The sequence below is a fragment of the Siphateles boraxobius genome, unplaced genomic scaffold (assembly GCF_051911475.1).
Source record: "Siphateles boraxobius isolate OS27281-9 unplaced genomic scaffold, OSU_SipBor_1 353, whole genome shotgun sequence".
Taxonomy (NCBI): domain Eukaryota; kingdom Metazoa; phylum Chordata; class Actinopteri; order Cypriniformes; family Leuciscidae; genus Siphateles; species Siphateles boraxobius.
The window spans coordinates 112,543-134,495 of NW_027508979.1; the positions used below are offsets into that span (position 1 = coordinate 112,543).

A 21,953-nucleotide genomic window follows, 5' to 3' on the forward strand; every position below is an offset into this window, starting at 1 on the left:
CTTAAGGTTAGTGATTTGACCAAACCCCAGGTATTAAACTTGAGCTGAACTTGCACTGTTTGTGTTATGGAGATATATTCATGCATCAAATTGGGCAGCTTTTTTTTAGCTGTTACTTTTCTGAGCTTTCAAACTTGATTTTTCTCATGGTGGATGATAAAATGTGCAAGAAATCCCAGAGACTGACTGGAGGGACTTCAGTCATATCTTATTACTATAATATCATAGACACTTAGGGTGGGCTTTTCTGACTTGGGCCAGTAGCTAACCACTTAACCACCCAAAATACCTTAGCAACTGCGCTGACATGCTTAACAACCACTCTGAACATATTAGAAGCATCATATCAACATCACATCTGTTCGTGTAGAAGTAGTTATGAAGATTTACACCACTCAGAATGTGGGAACTTCACAGATTAAACGGGTGAATGGATTAAGTTAATGTGGAAAGATTGGATTCTTGAGACATCTGTCTCTCATTATAAGCCATTTGTAAGTTCTCATTCAAACAGGTGTTTAGACAGTATGGTGAGTTATAGTTTGAATCTGTATATGTTGGGCATCTCAGTTGAATCTGTATAATCCCCACACACAGCTAAAATGAAAACTTTACCATGCAAAAATAGAGCACTTCTTTGTTCCTTTTTTTTTTGATTATGGTCCAAACCAGTCGGGTCGTATTGTGTTACGGTACAATTGGCTGTTCTGACACAGAATGTACTTGGCAACTCAGACCTTTTGTTTTGTGAGTGCATTGAATCTACCACAGAGAGAACATAGGTGGTCTTAATGTTGTAAACTTTGACCTGTTTGTTCTAGTTGCGCCATTTTTTTTATTGGGTTTAGGAAAATTATATGGAATGTTTAAATTTGATAGTTATTGTGCTTGTGTTAAATCAAATAAAAAAATACTAGTAGGCCTATACTATACTATAGCTCACTCATAAACCTTTCTATAACTTAGGTCTGTTATTAAAGTAAATACTCCGTGTATAAAAACTGATTTGATATCAGCATGGAATGACAAGTTTTGACATCTTGGCAGATCTGCATTACAATTATCCTTGTACTTTAAGATCATATAAGTAATTTGAATATTTCTTGCGCATGTATCTGCTTGTCTTCAGTCTGTTAAGAGACTGTTTGACCACATGGAGTTCAGCCAGAGGTTGACTTTGATGTATATATACTGTAGATCTATTGCCACATCCTTGCTCTTTTTTGTGTGTTAAAATGTGTAAAATGTGATGAAACGTCAAACTAAATGATCCATGCTGCCCTGTTTTTGGCAAGCATTTATAGTTTAGTATAACTCCCTTTGTTAACCCTTTTGTAAAGCAAAATCTTCTAGGAAAAATACTGTTTAAAGGAATGGGTGACCCAAAAAATAATTGATTATACAGAAAGATCTACAGGTTTGAAACAATGTGAGAGTGAGTGAATAATGACCGATTTTTGGTGTGTGTGAACTATCCCTTTATAGGGGGGAAAAAAGTCTTATTTTGTCCACAACTGTGACTCGTCACCATATGCAGTCATAAATGAAAGTTATTTAATGCAAACAGGGCTATTACACGATTTGTAGCATTCATTGCGCATCATGGATGTCATGCTCTTTTAGCATGTAGTAGATTCACTATTAGTCCATATTTGTGGCAGCTGTGCACTCGTAGCACTTTGGCCCTGATTAAAATCTGTTTGGTGTGTTTGTGGTTTTGGACGCTGGTTGGTCTTGTGAAACTGAAAAACATGTTAGCTAGAGTAGAGCGCCCTACATCTTCAATGAACCCATTGTGGTAAGAGAGCAGAGGAGTCATGGTTCTTGTCCAGAGACATTGAATAGCCCTGTTTATGAGTCTCTGTGTGTGAGAGAGAGAGAAAAAGAGAAAGTTAAAGTAATGCGTGTGACTTTCGGCTTCATTTTATTTGTCCCTGTCTGAAAGAGCACAAAACGCCTCATGTTGTGGTTCAGGAAGTCTGGACCTTTGGTTGTGCGCACTTCCTGTGTATTTTAAAGAACTTGGGTCGATCATTTGCAGCAGCTTGTCTCGTCTAGCTTTGTAAGAGCTACATTCATTTTTTTGAGTGAAACCTAGTTTAAACCATGTCAGTCAGACTTTAATTTACACTCTTAGAAAAAAAGGTTCAATGACGTTCTATTCAGAACCCTTGCATTCTTTTAGTTTTGAAGAGTCTTTATGCCAAACAAGTTCTATTTAAGGAGAAATGTCTTAAATGATTGCATAATACTTGAATGTTTAACATGTTATTTCAGATTTTTTCTAATGTTAAAGTGTTTATGAGCTGTTTCATAATTAAAAATGTATTAAAACTAAATCCATATAAAGATCCCATGATGGAGTCCCTAAAATGTTTTTTTATATATGAAACTTCATTATTTATTTATTTTTTCAAATTCATGTGCCCTCATAATCTTAAATCAAAATAACTTCCCCTGCCTCTTGCAGCGATATTTCTTCTCTTCTCTGGTTACGTGTTTACTGGCACGAGGGCGGGACAGCCTGTCACTCACATGAGATCGACCAATTGCAAACCACAACCATCCAGTCAATTCCCCATGAACAAAATCTGTTTAACTCGGATACATGTCACAATAGTATGGAAACGACCATCGCGACTTAACCTCTGGAATGTCTTTCCCCTATTGCAAGTGCAAACATAATTTTTGCTCATTTAAATACAGACTAAAGGGAAAGTTGAAATTATTATCTGTGGTACTCGACAGAATGCTACAGATGCTGCCAATGAGATTTAAGTTGTATTGATGCCACAACATTTGAATAGCACCTTTGAATAAACTATTGTTTTGGTCTAGACAGTAGTTGCTGGCTCAATTGTAGTTCACTACTATATTGCAGTTCGGTGTGTAATTCGGTCAATAGAGGGTTATCACTGAAGAGGAAATGCTTCAGACTTGAAAAATCTTGCGAAAGAAAAAGATTAGTCAATAATTCCAGGTGATCAAAGCATAATGAAACAGGTGTGTAGGGGTGAGGCCAGTGTGTGGAGTGGAAATCAGGACTGTGAGAGTGTTTATCACTGTGATGCAGTTTATCAGCCATACACGACACCAATGTGAAAGGCTTCTCTTGACATGTACGATTGAAAAGTCTGCTGTTTATGCACTTAAATAGTGGTCCCTTCTATGGCCATTGCTGATATACTGTATATATTATATTCAATTTAATGATGGCAAAGTAAATGTACATAAATTGCTGAACACTTTATTTACACAATATTTATTATTTGAAAAAAGACACTGTTAACAAGGCTGTTTGTGGATGAATTTGGACTAGTTAAATAGGTGGAATGAGCAATTTATCATCCTGGTGGTGGATATACTTGCTAAAAGATTATTTTGTCAAATTGGCATATAGATCCTTTTTGAGCAGACGTCACAGTTACTTCACTGCATTTGTGAGTGCATTGTGGTGGCAGAAAAACAGTGGCAACAAGTGGAGGAAAACGGGCAAGGTTCACGGATTAAGAGAAAGAGCTTGAGCTTTTGGATGTCATAATCGAGATGCAAAAAAGATTATCTTTATTTTTACAGAATACTGTAATCGAAGATGGCCAGTTGAAGCAAAGCATAGATGTTTATGGTTGCAAGCCATTAAATGTAAAGAATGAACTGAAGAAATCTGTGACGATTACCCTACCATTAAAGCATGAATTTGAAGTAAACAAAATATCTACATAACATACATTTACAGCATATAATGATATTTAAACCTATAACTATTTTCATAGATCACAACATTTAAATTATAAAAATGTTATCTAACAATTGTGTAGGCTATTTGTTGACAGCCACTGAAGTATAATAAAGGTCATTTTTAGTTTATATCACAATTCTGAGGAAAGAAATGGCAGAATATCGAGTTTAAATCTCGCAATTCAAAATTTTTCCCCACAGAATTGTGAGATATAAACTCAAAATGGCCTTTTTTTATAGTTTTATTCAGTGGCTTTCATAGACTGCTACTGCAGAACTGTCACTTTCTGCCATAAGATAGGCTCCGCCAAAAAAAACATGTCGTCACTGTTACACCCACATGGTCTATACAGATGACCTCAAAGCTATTAGACATGACTCCAAACTGAAACCATTGAGTACAGATTTTGATTTGAGGGTTTAATGTGTCTGCTTTTATGATGTGTAGTAAGTGGAGGAACCTGTAAAGTTGCATGTAAATGCTTTTGTTTGTTTTCAAGTGGCCTATTGTAACAGAGAACAGAGGTATATCCCTGCTTAAATACTACAAACACATTCTATTTATTCAGTATGTTGAGGCCTAGAGGACTGAACACTTAGGCAGTAACAGTTGCACTAAAGACTCTTAATGACTCTCATGCAGCTTCTAATACATTCCAGGATTTAAGACATTAAGAAGCTGTATTGAGTTTTTTGTGTGTTTTTAGTGATTTAGAAGCTATTATTTAGGTTATAAAAAGTTTACATAAATCCTAAACCTCATACACTTATTAAATTTTGCATTAAGAAAATGTATCCTTTTAGAACCATTAAGATTATTTTCATCTCATTACTTTAATGCAAATAAATAATTATATTTTATTCAAATCGTGAAGTATTTAAGTAATTATACGAAACGTTAGGCCTTTATTTTATTTTTTATTTAATAATAATTATTATTTATTTTTTTGGTGACATTTGTCCCAGATGTGTTCTTTGTGAGATCTATATTTATGCTTTGTTGTTTTCATCTAGATGATGTGTCGGCAGAAAGCAGCACGGGGTGTCCAGACAGGCTGTCTTTAATGGAGGTGCGCCTCCAAGCACAGGAAGATGAAATAACGCTACTGAAGTCCTCATTGGCCGACGCCTTACGCAAACTCCGCCTCCATGATCAACAGATACCCCTGCTTAAGCAGCAGCTGATTGCTGGTAAGAGGTTTGTTAATGATTTCAATGTGCAACTGTAAAGATTTGCAACAGTTTTTAAATGTATTGCTACAGATTTTATTGCATTGTTTTTCTTTTCTAAATTAAAGTTGTTGTATTGAGACTTCGTGCAAACTTGTGTGTGTGTGTGTGTGTGTGTGTGTGTGTGTGTGTGTGTGTGTGTGTGTGTGTGTGTGTGTGTGTGTGTGTGTGTGTGTGTGTGTGTGTGTGTGTGTGTGTGTGTGTGTGTGTGTGTGTGTGTGTGCGTGCGCGCGCGCGCAACATCAGTGAACCCTGCTGCAGCCCGAGTCTTAAATCATTCCTGTTACGTGGATGGAATCTCTAAACCTTGCAGACTGTCTACCAGCTCTCTTGATGGATGTAACCAGACATTCACCAGGTACAGATGACTCTGGGTAGAGTTATTTACTTTAATAATTATCTTAAAAGGTAACACACCAACATTATATGTTGAGTTATATTACAAGGCTGATTAACAGAAAGCACAGTCAACTCACAGTCACACAGTTATTTGTTAAAATAAAGTAAACTGTCATCTTCAAATGAAATGCGGTAACATCTTGCTGAAGTTGCAGATATGCTTGACATGACGGAGAAGAGAAAAGCTCTGTGAAAAACAGTCTGGCTACCCACATGTGTTTAATACAAAGAAGCAGAGCAACATTCCTTGGCAAACTTCACATTTGGGACATTGTGGGCACTGGGCAGGATCCAGGGAAAAGGGAAAACTGAAAAAATGTTGTTTGTGTTTATTATAATTTTTGTTATTTCAGTGAGATTTTCTTATTTGTATGTCAGGAAATGCTAATTACAGTTGCTCTTTTAAGTTTACCACAGGCCTGCATTATTGTATTGTGATTAGTTTGAACTGTGCCTGAAAGGTTGTAGGCTTAAACCCTACTAGGACTGAACCTTGAGCTATTACCATGGTGCCATTGAGCAAGGAACTCCGGTTCCAGTAGTAATGAAAGGAATAGTTCAGTCGTAAATTAAATTTCTGTCATCATTTACTCACACTCATGTTGTTCCAAACCGTATGACTCTCCTGCTGAAAACAAACAAATGCATCAAAAGAATATCTGGAATTGCCATTTATGTTTAATATATTAATACTCCCAGGTTCCGTCAATAAAGTTTGAGAATAGTCAAGTCAAGTCACCTTTATTTATATAGCGCTTTTACAATACAAATTGTTTCAAAGCAGCTTTACAGAATAGTATTGTTAAATTCAAAATTAAATGTTAAATGTCCCCAACTAAGCAAGCCAAAAGCCAATGGCGAATGAAGACGAAAAAAAAAAAGGCGTCAGTGGCAAGGAACCAAAACTCCATCAGGTGACAGAATGGAGAGAAAAAAAGCAGCTTTAAGCAGAATAAGCAGCTTTGTCATAACTACATTAAAAATGCCAAATATAACTTGGCTTACAGTAAATGGCGAGGCCTTCAAATAATGTGTTGGACAACAATGTCAACAATCGGAAAGGTTAAGAACCACTGCCATAAGCATTACATTAAAGTAGTCCAATTGAATTTTTAGCAGTCTTTTGAAGTCATATGACAGCTTTGTGTGACAACAGGCTGAAATTTAAGTTGCTCTTGCTTGTATTGAGTTCAGAAATAGTGCATCAAATGTCTATGCTTCTCTCTGATTGGTTCTCTGAATGAGAATTAAGACTATTTTCGAACAATTCTGGGTTGTTGGAGGCATAGAGGGCATGAGCCCCTTTAATCGCTAAAAGTAATTGTTGTATTGCAGTGCCCCCTGGAATGTGATTTTACCCCAATGTGTTTCATGAAAAGAAAGTCATAGATGTTTGGAACATAAGAATGAGTAAATGTTTTGGGTTGTTGTTCACTTTAACCACCACTTTAACCAACATTTTCCCCCAACAGGCAGCATTTTGAGACAATGTTTATCTCAAACACAATTAAACACTGTTTTGTTTGTGTATCTTTAGCCGTATCTCAAACACAGCTGAAAATGGGGAGGGCGGGGATAAAACCATTTCCAACCACAAACCGAGCACTGGTGACATGTGCACACAGACCGAACCTTGGATCCCAAATCACAATTCCGTCCAGCTGGCCCTGACACGGACCAGCCAGAGTCTCTCCTTGGAGGATGCATTACTTGAAGGCATCCCTTTCGCTGATGAAACCCCGACGAAGCTCAGGGGAGAGGAAGACGGCGATGAAGACCAAACCTGGAGCTCCCTTGTAGAAGACGCCATCCAGCCCACCACAATCAGAACCCTCCAGCAACAACTGAGCAAAAGCAGCGAAGACAGTCAGGGTTCATGCCCTCAAACCCCAACGTCCTGCTCGCCGGCACCTCCAAAAGAGCCGACCTCCATCCCGCACGGAGGCCCACTCTCCTCCATTCAGGAGGATGAGAAAACACTGTGCGTTGACCCCCAAAAGTGGAATCAAGCGTTGGCTGGCTGCTTGAATTCACTGCCTCTGGTTTTGGTTTTAATCCTAACACTAATGCTTGCGTTGCTGCACAAACCAAAGTTACAGCTTGTTGAGCCGGTTTTGGCACCCAGGTTGGGCTTTATTTACAATATGAATGAGTGGATAATCATTAGGAGCAGTGCAGGTCAGCTCTGATTTTACTTGAGATGTTAGTGCATCCGTTTTAGGGTACGAGTTTTTGACGAAGTTTCGAGTACAGAAGACAACGTTGTCAAAACAATTCTCGTTCACACGGATCCGGGAATACGACTAAAAACACTATATTATTCATTCCAGGCCTGTAGTTGGCGATGCTATTTTGTAAAGAAACACTATGCGCCTGCGCACATTTGCATTCTCTACAGAGCGGTGAATACAATCAAGACAGATGGTGAAAGCATTGAGCACGCAATGCTCATGACGTCACCGTTTCCACAAATTTGTGTTTTTGTCATTTACACGAAGAGGATAACAGTTTCATTTTTAAAAACTAAGAAATTAATAGATATATGTTATAAGTTTTACCGTACTACTACTACCATTACTCTTTCATTGATTTTTGAAATCAATAGAAAAAACAAGTTGAGAAAAATATATAAACATATACTCAAAATAGTATATATAATATATATTCAGGAGAACTATTATACTATTATATTATATGTATTAAAGTACATATAGAAGCATGGTTCCTCTTTATTTAAACTGAAATAACATTGCAAGATATTTTTAAAAAGCATACCTTTTTTATTTATGTTTATGGATTTGATCTACAGTTTGAGCTACAGTAATGTATCGGTACTTTAGCAATACCAGAGACACAGAAGTTTGTATCCCTAAGGGCACATCAGGATGACGAATTTGACTGTATTATTGTATTTCTGGCATTCATTGATCTCTTTTAAAGAACACAGCTCTTTGCCAACAGAGTTTTACATTTGTTTTTGGATTTAGTTCATGCTTTGACTTCTTTGGAAAGGCATTGTGATTTGTTGGGGCAGATGTCAGAGTTCTAGTAATTTTAGCTTAATAGAAAAGGGGTGGACAGTTGGCAGCAAGTGTTTGTTCAGTTGAAGTGTTGATTTAGCTAAGGCATGCTTGTCCGTTAATACGGTTGCGAGAATAGTGCATCATTCCTCAATAAATGCATCTGTAATATTGCGTAATCGAGACCCGTCGATTCCCCTTCAGGTGAATGCTGAACATAAGAGATCATTTCTAAGCCGTAAAGTTGTCAGTGTGACAGGAATGTCAAAATGTCTGAGTATTTATGTCAGGACAGCTCCTGGGAATCTTGGCTGTAACACGGTTTTGCAGAAACACAAAAGCTCATGATTGAGCCATGCTGGGGCATTAAAATCATACTAACCCATCAAATAATCTCACTTAATCTTATAAATAAAGCAAATCTCTTGATTCATTGACTGATGTATCTGAATGCATGCTTTGGGTGGTCTTTCGGTGTGTGTAAATGTCTGTGTAACTTCTGTATTACTTGGTTCCCACAAATGGAATGTTATAATTCTTGTGGGTGGATTTTGTTCCTTGTAAACAGCGTTTTACAGATAGTTATGTGCCGTCCCTTCTAGGTATCCTTGCATGGATATCAAGCAAAAAGATTACCGAGTCCACGCTACGCGGTGCTATAGTGTTACGGCAGATTGTTTCGCAACAATGCACCAGACAAAAACAATAAACAATGCATGCTTCGTTAAAGATTCACGCTTTTTTTAGTTTCAGCATGAGGGAACAGTTAAAAATGTCTAAACGTGACCAGTCAGTGTAAGTAAAAATGCTGTAAAAATGTTAAAGTGGTTTATGAATGTAAAGCATGAAATCTCAGAGCTTGGCTACCCAGAATGAAATATTACATTAAGAACTGAACAGTGAACAAGATAATGCAAGATTATGTTGACAGAAAGTTGAAAATGACCTACAGTGGACCCCTAAGATTCAGATGGTGGTCTGCAACTTGTCTGTCTTCTGCTGGATTAGCACTGAATGAAAACAATTGTGTGTTTTTAAAAAACATTTTGTGCAGACAAACTCTGAAACTAATGCTGTACGATGGACCACACTGGCACGGTTTGAAAGTTCAATGCATGAAAAGTTCCATGCATTGATTAAATAGACACTTGATCATATGTTACAATTAAAATTAAGTTAGGAAACAGAATCTACCTTGTTTAAACTCTGTATATTATTGTTGTTCAACAAAATATACAACATGCACATACAAATTTTATTTTAAACTTTCTGTCATATATATACATATATATATATATATATATATATATATATTCAGACCCACACTTATTTATATATATATATATAGATACTTTTTTTTAAGTAAGTCTCTTATGCTCACCAAAGGCTGTATTTATTGGATCAAAAATAAAAAACAGTAATATTGTGAAATATTATTATAATTTAAAATTATTAAAAAATTATATTTTCATAGATTTTAAAATTCAGAAATCATTCTAATAAGCTGATTTGAAACTGATACTTTTTTCAGAAATCTTTGAATAGAAATTTCAAAAGAACAGCATTTATTTGAAATATAAATCTTTTTGTATCTTTATAAATGTCTTTACTGTCAATTCTGATCAATTTAATGTATCCTTAGTGAATAAAAAAGTATTCATTTATTTAAAAAAAACTGACTCCAAACTGTTGAATGGTAGAGTAGATATGATGGAAAAACAAAAAAAAATTTACGAAATGTTATAAGACATTTGTGCATTATATCTAAGTTAGCAGCCTGGCTGATGTAATGTTTTATCGCTAATTTCGACAACCATAAACAATGTGTTAAAAGTGAGTCAGGGTAAGGCTTCAGCATTATTTAAGAGTGGACAGCCCCCTTTATCAGCTGCGTTTCACTTCTCTCTCTGTCACCGCAAGTATCATCATTGATCACATGACCACAGTTATTTCCTGTTTCATGTAGCTTTTATTGGATGTCTCTAAGGGTATTCAGAAGAACAGGAAATAGGGCGTGCTAGAGGAAACAATCCCTCAGTGAGCACAGACTCATACTCCCTCACACAATAAGTATATGGGGCAAATTCACTGTGAATCAAACGTGGCATTAACTCTGATTTCTGATTTATTTGCATGGTTTTCTTGTGTGTGTGTCTGCATGATTGATTGATTCTGGATGATTGTGGGTAGTGGGTTTAATAATAGGTGCCTTTGCATGCTGTCCAAACTTGATGGGAAACTCAAATCACGCTAAGCACGTTCTGTGACGTTCATGTTAGCATGCTCGTATCTGCATTGATTAATGCTTGCATGCACTCTGTGAATCTGATTTCATGGCTCATGGAGTAACTGACTAATATCTCTTCTTGAAAATCAGGGTCAGGAGGAACAGTGAGAGAAGTAAGGACTCCCAAGACAAGACCAAACTGCGGCTTTCTAAGAAAGCGGCCTCCTCTACAAACTTACTCACAAGGTCTCCAAGTCTGGAGAGGTGAGAACTGCTTTTTTTCCAGTTCAAGCATGCTCTGAACTTATCACTTATCATAAGGAAATATTTCAGAGTGAATAAATAAGTTAAGCTCTATCAGCACAATCTATGATGCTGTCAGTTACTACAGAAAATCGTTATGACTCATCCCTCAGTTTATAGAAACAACAGAAAGATTGTTGTGGTAATGCAAATACAGTGGATATCTTTGGAGCAAGTCTTATCAGGTTTGTAAAAGAAAAACAGTAATGCTCTTATTGGTCAAGCATTTACAATGATTCTGTTATTTAAGTTGTAAGTTTGTCTAAATCTTCATTTACAGTCGGCGAAGTTTGCTCCATGTACGATTGGTTGTGTTATGTATCATGTAAAAAGTTACTGGGTTTACCAGGTTTTTCAAGTTTTATCAGTTGGCCCATTGGAGAAAGGTGTGCAGCCCCTCAGGCAATAAGTAAGGCACCTAGTATCTCCATTGTGCTTTTTTTTTTTTTTTTTTTTTACTTAAAGGTCCCCTATTATGCTATTTTTATAGGTTCCTAATTTTGTTTTGAAGGTTTCTTACAATAAGTTTACATGCATTCAAAGACAAAAAACACTTACATTTTCTCATAATATACATTGCAGTATCATATTTTTTCTCACAGTGTCTGAAACGATTCAATCAAGGATCCATTCTCTCTAAACTCCTCATTTGCACGAGCCTACTCTGCTCTGATTGGTCAGACTGTTGTGATTGGTCTGCTCTGATTGGTCAGTCTGTTGTGATTGGTCTACTCTGCTCTGATTGGTCAGACTGTTATGATTGGTCTACTCTGCTCTGATTGGTCAGACTGTTGTGATTGGTCTACTCTGCTCTGATTGGTCAGACTGTTGTGATTGGTCTACTCTGCTCTGATTGGTTAGACGGCTCAGTCTGTTGTGATTTGTCTACTCTGCTCTGATTGGGTAGAGGGCTCAGTCTGTTGTGATTTGTCTACTCTGCTCTGATTGGTTAGACGGCTCAGTCTGTTGTGATTTGTCTACTCTGCTCTGATTGGTTAGACGGCTCAGTCTGTTGTGATTTGTCTACTCTGCTCTGATTGGGTAGAGGGCTCAGTCTGTTGTGATTGGTCTACTCTGCTCTGATTGGGTAGAGGGCTCAGTCTGTTGTGATTGGTCTACTCTGCTCTGATTGGGTAGAGGGCTCAGTCTGTTGTGATTGGTCTACTCTGCTCTGATTGGGTAGAGGGCTCAGTCTGTTGTGATTGGTCTACTCTGCTCTGATTGGGTAGAGGGCTCAGTCTGTTGTGATTGGTCTACCGCTTACAGCGCGAGTCGGAAACAAAACCCCTATTACCATATCTGAATTTCAGCTCCGGAGGCTTCCTCAGTGTTTGATGCGAACAGTAACGATGGCATCAATTTTACCGTATCAATTCAAGAGCGAGCATGCAAAGTGGATTTGCTTTTGCAGCACAGAAAACTGTCATCTCAACATGTTAACAAAAATCTCTTCCAGGCCTCATCAGCTACAACTACTGTGTTTGAGGGTCAGAGTAGATGTAGTAGAAGGACACAGTCAGCCATTGAAGACCATAGGCTGGAATTATGAAGTTACTGATAACTCATTTTAGGCAGTTCAGTGTCGATTCTTTCTTTTAGGAGAAAATAACTCCAGCACTGTGATCTTTAACTTTGCATACCTTTTACATTCACAAAACGGCTTTATTGCACGCTACATAAAAGGTGATATTCGAAAAAGCATAGAAGGGGCACTTTAAGTAGGATGAGTGAAAATGATTTAGTACTAATTGACAGAATGCCACAGGTGCTTTTGATCGAGATTAAGTTATATTTAATATTTGAATGCATTTCATAAAAATCTTGTTATCATGAAATTTCTTTCTAATTAAGAAATATCTTAATTAGTTTCTATAATAATAATAATAATAATAATAATAATTTAGTTTCATAACTGAAGTATGTTTTTTGTGATGAAAATAGCTAAAGAGGCTGGCATGCCTTTGTAAAACAATTACGTTTATTGTTGTACTGAAGGGATTTCCATGTTTTAATATATTCTTTGTTTTCAGTATGTTAAATGATTCATTCATTCATTGATGTGTTTGTCTCCATAGCCGGGCAAAAGACCTTATCTCTAGCACAGGTAAGGCATCTCTCACTTTCTCTCTCCTTCTTTTTCTTCATTATTTTTACCTCAGCAGCCTAGCTGTGTCATAATTCAGACTTGCATTAGGTCGATGTTTTCCAATTATTACCTAAATTCCCCAGGTACAGTTACCTCTGAACTGTATACAGAGATTGTCAGTTACTTTTTGTCACGCTATTTATGCAGCTTGCAATGCTCCTTTCTATTCTCATGCCTTGCGGTGTGTTTGATTACTGGAAAAGATGTCATTTGTTAGGAAAACAAGATCCTTTCAACCTTTCTGAATGTCACTCATCTTTCAACCTTTCTGAATTTCACTCATCTTTCAACCTTTCTGAATGTCACTCATCATGTAGTCACTGTCTGTTCATTTTCCTCCAATCAGGATTGTCAGGTTACAATTTCTTGAGTAAAATGTTTTCCCTCAGCCAAAAAGAAGGAAAAATAAAATATAAAGAATTAGTAACATAATATATTTGAATCTCTCTCATCAACACCTCACACATACAGCTGTGGATTCAGAATAATAATGGGAACAATTTTTCTCAGCTTTTCATCTACCATTTTAACCAAGGTGGTCTCAGCCAACCCAGGGACCCACTAATACAATAACGCTTGGTTTTCTCATTAAGCCTATATAATTACTTTCATAAATAATGTTATTGCAATAACCTTTACCATGTCCTGGTTTTATTGTGTTACTGTATAATATGAGGTTATGTAAGTGTGTTATACACTATACAGAGGCAACCATAACAAATGATGAAGCAGCAGACCCGCGAAGATGATATTATAAGTTGTTTTTTTCAACCTAATTACAACAATCTGCAGAAAAATAACCACATTTTAAAAATTTATATATTTATATATTATATTAATAAGTTTATATGTCTTTAAATAGACTACCATTCAAAATACTTATTTTTCAAAGAAGGCTCACCAAGGCTTCATTTATTTTATCCCCCAGAAAAATGCATTCAAAACAATAATATTGTGAAATAAGCCATTAGCCATTGCTCTAGTCTTCATAGTAGTGTTTCCATCCAACTATTTTTATGCGCATTTTGGGATATTGCATAAAAAAATCTGGATGAAAATGCCAAGATGTGCATAAATTCTAAAGATTCGCAAAAAAATTGAGACTGATACATTTTTTATCCAATAAGAAGACATGCACATAAACTACTATGAAAACACATTTACTGAATAAATCCCTTGATGCACAACAAAAAAACTCGCATCGCACAGCATTTCAAATGTTGGTTTGATCATTCTGAAATGCCTGAGCCAAAGTCTGTCATCAGAATGATTTGGTTTAATTCTCTCCCAGAAGCGTCTCACGTGATTATGTTTCCAAACACCAGCATCCGAACGCAAGATAACATGACAACGTTTATTGCTTTTCATCCGCACGCTCTGAGACGCAAGTCACGGAAAAACGATCCACAGTTTCTTCCCCGACTGCATCTTTCATTTTTATGACAGATATTTTGCATTATAAATGTCTTTACTGTCACTTTTGGTGAATTTAATGCAACCTAGCTGAATTAAAGTATTAATTTCTTTAAAAAAAAAAGTACTGACCCGAGACTTTTGAATGGTACTGTATCCATCCACAGACCCCCTGCAGTAGCTTCATGGACCCCAGACTACAAATTCTAGATTAGAGAACAGATTCTGTCCAAAATGCAATGTGATGCAGTGAGGTCACTGTGAATATAAAAATGTATGAGTAAGTGTTACTGAGCACAGGCGAATTTTAATTACCATAATAAGCCTTAAGTGGCCTCATGTCTAGTCTTTATTTATTTATTTGTTTGTTTATTCATAATGCATGTTTCCTTCAGCAGTGAGACACAGGAATGCTTGTGCTCACACTGGAAAGTTACTCTCGTCGGTTATGCAACCGCACCACTGACTTTTCTGACCAGGATGATGGATGTGTGTTTCCTTTTCCCTGCGTGCCAGAAATTCACACCAAATTTTCACTGCACTGCCTTGGCCTTCTCGTTTGTGTGCGTGTGGCGTTTTAATTGTTTATTCACCTGCACACTTTACTGAATGGGAAAAGTAAATGGGGGGTTTTATTTGAAATATCGTGCCTTCGCTCAACATCAGACATATGTTGTTTTTCCCCTCTGGGATGAAACTGACACATTTATGGAATGTTGTTTCGGCGTCACCTGGGCGATATCTCTCTGATAACATTGACATAGCGGTCCTGCATGAGTCGTATATAGTTCAAACTCAACTCTGAGGAATACGAGATATTCTCACTTTCTCTTGTATCAAAACAACCCATATTATACTGTATAAAAGATCTTCAGTGGTTAGTGATGTTATGATACAAACTTTGCTTATTGGTTTCTGGCTGTTGCTTTTATTGTCATTCCATCACAGTTGACACGCAGATTGACTTGCTTGCCTCTCTGCTTTTAAAAAGCCCTGTTAAAAACAGAATTTTCCCTGTCGATCCAGTTCAAATCCAGGTCCAGACAATGACAGCGATGAGTCAGAGAGGTGTTCTCATTGGTGCTCCCTGTAGAGCTCGTTGGAGTGCAGTCGGGCTGCAGGAATTCCTAATGTGTTTTGCAGATGCAGAGATCATGTTTGTTTGTGTTTTATCTTTTAACAGGTTCTCAGGGGTCCAGGAGGGGAACTCAGAGTAGGTTTCTATCATGGACTGGATTCTTACTAATTGTTGCCTAAAAATATTTCTATAAAAAAAAAAATCGTATTAAAAAAAATTGTATAATAAGTTGTACTCTGAAAGTTAACAAATACAAACTATAGTGCTCATCGTAAATATTTCACATTCTCACGTTGTGCATTCTTGTGTCTCAAGTCACATTCATTTTGTTTACAGGTCAGTCAATTAAGATGTTTATCCGTGGACGACCAATCACCATGTACATTCCTTCAGACATTCTGAATTACGAGGAGCTGAAAATTGATCTTCCCTCACAGAAACTGGATCTCGACTGGGTGTATCCTAAAACAATTCTTTTGTTATTGTTTTTTAGCATTCATATTTTTATTAATGTATTTCATTTGAAAATAAATTAAATTAAAAATGAATTTACTCATATAATTTAATTGTAAAGTAATTATAACATAAAATAACTTTTTTAGTGCATGCATACAGGGCTTGACACGCTCCCAAATGCAGATGTATTTCAGCAGTGGTGTGTAATACAGTCACTCCTACTAGCCACTTTGGCGGGTTGGATTTACATACAGTTTTCAATTGTAGTCTTTTTAAAAGGCATTTGAAATAATAAACTAAGTGCAATGTAGTGTTGTCAAAAATATAGATTTTTGATACAAATATACTGAAATATCTGAAACGCTTCATATTCTCATTTTCTGCAGAATATATACATGATACCAGCTGCGCTTTCTCACTCTCTCTCATCTCTCTGACAGCAATTTGACACACAAACCCGCCTCTCCTCACTCACTCGTTTCATTTGCTCCTGATGAATATTGTTGGTGTTACTGGGCTTGAGTTTCTGTGTGGGATTGCACGTATTGCGCATAGTTTTACTAATTTACGCAGATTTTGTGCTCACACCCCACATAAAGCCACCTCGCAGTACTAAATTAGGTTATTTTTTGCTGCTTATTGCGCTTAAAAGGTCGAATAATGTCAAAATGCTGAAAAAATGGCTGGTGTGGAAAGTTAATATCAAGCCCTGCATACATACACACATACATACGTACTATATGTATATATTCTTACCTCACATGGCCAAACACAGTGAATTATATTTCCTTTATATAATACATAGCTACTAGCAAATGTTCCTTGATCCTTTTATTTCCAGCTATGGTTACAGGGGACGGGACTGTCGAGCAAACCTTTACCTGTTGCCGTCTGGAGAAGCAGTTTATTTTATTGCGTGCGTGGTGGTCCTGTATCACATCAGCAACCAAACACAAAGACATTATCGCAAGCACACAGACTGTGTCAGATGGTGAGTTTAGAGAGTTATTTAGATGGGCACCTAATTTTTTCTCTGATTAATATGTCCTTAATTTCTCTTACTTTTTGGCCTGTAGTCTTGCCATCCACCCAGACAAGGTGCGTGTAGCATCTGGACAGACAGCGGGGGTGGACAAAGATGGCAAGGTGAATAAATCAAATTCCACTGATTAATAAGATTCGTTGGTTGACATTGATTAAAATCATGAACATGAAATTTAAAGAAATGGTGTAAGTCTGTTATACATTCATAAAAAAGAAGCAAGAAAAAATGATGTTATGCATCAATTACCTGCTTACATTTTTTTGTGTTTGTCAGCCTCTTCAGCCCTTTGTGCACATTTGGGACTCCAACACGCTAGTGACACTGCAGCAGATCGGCCTCGGCACATTTGAGCGAGGTGTCGGATCCGTAGCATTTTCCAATTCAGTCAGTATTGCCTCTCATTTTACATTCTTTCCAGTTGAAACACAGCAGACAGAGATAATAGAGGGCTGTTCACATGTGCAAAGAATATAAAATATCAAAAAAGAAATGAATACATAAAATAATACTGTAATCAAGGATACAGACTTTTGGTCTGTGAAGCATTTATAGACTAGAAACATTGACTTTTAGCATGTGACAGTCTTTTGGAATAGTAGCATTTTAATTGTAAATAACTAAACATTGATCATACATGCATATATATATCAATGTTTATTTATTTACAATTAAAATATATTTCTATATATATATATATATTCCTTTCTCTTTTTCCTTGCTATAGGATGCTGGTACATTCCTGTGTGTGATTGATGATTCCAATGAACACATGCTTTCTGTATGGGACTGGAATAAAAATATAAAGCATGCTGAAGTCAAGGTCTGTTCACACACACGCGCACACACACACACACACAAATGCTCAATAGTTTCTACCATTATAATATCTACATAAAGATACATGGATCAGGTTTACATTCTCATTTTTAGTAGCCTGACAATGTTTTTTCAAGCACATACACATGCTAAAAAAAAAACTGTCCGCTTTATTGTGGATCGTTTCTTTCTCTGTGTGACCCTTTGTCCTAAATATTTCTTCCTACTTCTGCACAAGTAGTTTGAGCGGGGTTGCTATGGGAGCAGCTAAATATTTTACAGTAGATTTGTGTGAGTGATTGCGTGCGCTTTAAAGACTGGCCATTTGTATGAAGTAATTTTTCTTTCTCGTGTTTTATTTTTGGGCTGTGCTGCTAGTAATGGATTTAGGAAGTAGTTGGACTTAGAATAGCATGACGCTTTGTCAAGGGAGTTCTGTTTGCTGATTGAGTTAGATTTTCATCTCAGTATGAGTTGGTTTATTTTTATAAAGTAATTTGAAATTAGTTAAATATCATTCAGAATTTCACAAGCATTTCAAAAGTATGTTTTGGTGAAATTCTGGAAACAATAAGATGAATACCCAGAACATGGTTTCTGTACAAAATGAAAGAGCCTGAACAATTGAGAAATCATAAGCATTGACATTTTATTTTGCTGAACTTTGAAGAGGTATTTACAGTTTCAGTACTACACTTTTTAATAATACAGGACAATTACAGTAATTTTCTGTCATTAAACTGACGTGAGCTGAAGATTGACTGGATGTTTATAGTTGAATTGCAGCTTTTCTCCTGTAATAACACAGAGCCACTGGCACAGTCATATATACTCTGGAAAACTATATGTCTTCACCCTGTGTGTGTGTGTGTGTGTGTGTGTGTGTGTGTGTGTGTGTGTGTGTGTGTGTGTGTGTGTGTGTGTGTGTGTGTGTGTGTGTGTGTGTGTGTGTGTGTGTGTGTGTGTGTGTGTGTGTGTGTGTGGGGCAAGTCAAGTCACCTTTATTTATATAGCGCTTTTTACAATACAGATTGTTTCAAAGCAGCTTTATAGAGATAACAGGAAAATAATGTTAATAATATTGTTAAATATAACATTAAATGTCGCCAATGGCAAGAAAGGCGAAAACGGCAACAGTGGCAAGGAACCAAAACTCCATCAGGTGAGAGAATGGAGAAAAAAACTTGGGAGAACCCAGGCTCAGTCGGGGGGCCAGTTCTCCTCTGGGCAACGAACGAACAGTGTATGATTATGATTCAGGCAGCATTATAGGTCAGAAGTCAGATTGGATCAGAACTTTCACAATATTTATCCAGTTCTATCTGGTTGGGGTCGGAGTCATCACGCCGGTATGGAGACGAGTTTGTTGAGGTGTCCATGAGGCCTTCACAGTGTTGATGAGGCTGGCACTTCAGGGATGCGTTGTCGTCGTGTCGATGCGATGGTCTTTCATCAGATTTGGATACGGCCTGGATCCGGCGGACTGCGGATACCCTCGGAATAAACCGAGAGACTAATATTAGCGTAGACGCCATCCTTCTTATGATGTGTCAAGTACACCAGGATTTATGGGAAGTGTTACCGGTTCCGGCTGATCTAAACTATGCAGCCTAACATTGAATTATAGAAGTCTATAATGTGTTATGTGTATGCTAAGCCAAAGAGATGTGTTTTTAGTCTAGATTTAAACTGACAGACTGTGTTTGCTTCCCGGACAATGTTAGGAAGATTGTTCCAAAGTTTTGGTGCTAAATAGGAAAAGGATCTACTGCCAGCAGTCGATTTTGATATTCTATGTATTATCAACTGGCCAGGATTTTGAGATCGCAATAGTCGTGAAGGACTATAATGCGTTAAGAGCTCGCTCAAGTACTGGGGAGCTAAACCATTTAGTGCTTTGTAAGTAATCAGCAATAATTTAAAATTTATACGATGTTTAATAGGGAGCTAATGCAGTGTTGACAGAGCCGGGCTAATATGGTCATACTTCCTGGTTCTGGTAAGAACTCTAGCAGCTGCATTTTGGACCAGCTGTAGTTTATGTATTAAACGTGCTTGTAACGTAATTTAGATATATTTTAAAGATGAAAAAATTTGTTTTACAGATACCGAATCAAAGAGCACACCCAGGGTTCCTAACCGACGACGAAGACTTGACAGAGCAGCCATCAAGTGTTAGACAGTATTCTAGGTTATTACGTGTGGAAGTTTTTTGTCCAATAATTAGAATCTCTGTATTTTCAGAATTAAGTAGTAGGAAATTACTAGTCATACAGTTTTTTATATCAGTTATGCATTCTGTTAATTTTGTGGATTGGTAATTTTTGTCAGGATGTGAAGAAATATAGAGCTGAGTGTCATCAGAATAACAGTGAAAACTAATGCCATGCTTCCTAATGATATCTCCTAACCGTAGCATGTACAGAGTGAACAGCAGTGGTCCTAGTACTGAGCCTTGTGGTACGCCATACTGAACTTTTAAACCGATAAGACATTCATTTACTGCTACAAACTGATAACGGTCAGATAAGTATGATTTATACCATGTTAATGCAATTCCACTAATACCAACATAATTTTCGAGTCTATTTAAAAGAATGTTGTGGTCAATGGTGTCAAATGCAGCACTAAATCAAGTAACACCAATAGCGATGAGAGCTGTCTAAGTACTATGGTATGGTCTAAATCCTGACTGAAAATCCTTGCAGATACCATTTCTTTTTAAAAAGGAACATAGTTGTGAAGATACTGCCTTTTCTGGTATCTTTGACAGAAGAGGTAGATTCGAGTTCGGCCTGTAATTGACTAATTCTGTATGATCAAGTTGCATTTTTTTTAACAAGCGGTTTAATCATAGCCAGCTTGAAAGTTTTTGGTACTTATGCTAATGACAAAGGTGAATTAATTATATTGAGAAGAGGATCTATGACCTCTGGAAGCATCTTTTTCAGTAGTTTAGTCGGTATAGGGTTTAACATACATGTTGTCGATTTAGATTTAACGAGTTTATAAAATTCACCCTCTCCTATAGCAATAAATGAATCGAATTTTTCGTCAGTGAGACTACAATGCACTGTCTGATGCGATACTGTAGTAGACGGTTGCAGAGTTATAATTTTCTCCCTGATATTATCAATCTTGTAAGTAATGAAGTTCATAAAGTCATTACTGCTGTGCTGTTTGAAAACATCTGGGCTTGAAGCTTTGTTTTCCGTTAGTTTAGCCACTGTATCAAATAAATACCTAGGGTTTCGTTTATTTTCTTCTACTAGGGTTGAAAAATAAGCAGATCTAGCAGTTTTTAAGGCCTTTCTTTATGCAATCGTGCTCTCTTTCCATGAAATGTGAAATACCTCTAGTTTTGTTTTCTTCCATTTGCGCCGTTATTAAAATCAGTGTGTGTGTGTGTGTGTGTTTGTGTTTCAGAGCACAAATGAGGCAGTCTTGGCCGTGGAATTCAGCCCTACTGACACCAACAACATCATCTCCTGCGGAAAGTCCCACGTCTACTTCTGGACCATGAGCGGTTTCACAATGACCAAGAAACAGGGCATCTTTGGAGTGAGTCCATATTTTGCCACCAAGTTGACTGTCCTCCACTGCAATTTCAGTATCATGTGCTTTTCCATGCACGAAAAGGGGAAGAAATTATATAAATTAAAAACTCACAATACTGTGCTACTATTGCATTTCCATGTGAGATCGTCATTTTACTTGGGTACAATTTACAGTAATATGCTGCATATCTAGTTTATGATTTGCTTTAAAGGCTTACATTGAGTAGAGAACCGCTTCATAATGCATTCAGCTATGTATTCACTCTTTGTTTGGTATTTGATTTTGTTTATTGTGTGTTTAACAGAAATACAAAAAGCCCAAGTTCATCATGTGCTTCGTGTTCAGTCTTACGGGTGATGTGTTAACGGGAGACTCTGAGGGGAACATTCTCACATGGGGAAAATCAGCTGCTGATATCAAAACATTAGGAAAAGGAGCAAAGGGTGTGCAAAATGATTCATTACAATACAGAAGAAATTATCAAACACTTCTTCTGTTACATTGCAACTTTCTTAATCATTAGC

At 36.9% G+C, this 21,953-nt stretch overlaps 1 protein-coding gene across 2 annotated transcripts in view; it reads left to right on the forward strand.

The window, feature by feature from the left end:
* Window positions 1-21,953, forward strand: part of LOC143702858 (echinoderm microtubule-associated protein-like 3) — a 39,432-nt gene that overhangs the window by 10,467 nt on the left and 7,012 nt on the right. The window contains exons 2-14 of one of the 2 annotated variants that reach the window (XM_077196760.1): window positions 4,753-4,929; window positions 5,215-5,326; window positions 6,905-7,348; window positions 10,765-10,878; window positions 12,993-13,021; window positions 15,660-15,689; window positions 15,891-16,011; window positions 16,852-17,001; window positions 17,087-17,156; window positions 17,329-17,439; window positions 17,780-17,875; window positions 21,298-21,432; window positions 21,734-21,872. In XM_077196760.1, coding sequence (XP_077052875.1) covers window positions 4,753-4,929; window positions 5,215-5,326; window positions 6,905-7,348; window positions 10,765-10,878; window positions 12,993-13,021; window positions 15,660-15,689; window positions 15,891-16,011; window positions 16,852-17,001; window positions 17,087-17,156; window positions 17,329-17,439; window positions 17,780-17,875; window positions 21,298-21,432; window positions 21,734-21,872 — 1,728 coding nt within the window. The remainder of the gene's footprint in view (window positions 1-4,752; window positions 4,930-5,214; window positions 5,327-6,904; window positions 7,349-10,764; window positions 10,879-12,992; window positions 13,022-15,659; window positions 15,690-15,890; window positions 16,012-16,851; window positions 17,002-17,086; window positions 17,157-17,328; window positions 17,440-17,779; window positions 17,876-21,297; window positions 21,433-21,733; window positions 21,873-21,953) is intronic. The other variant, XM_077196761.1, reaches the window with a different exon arrangement.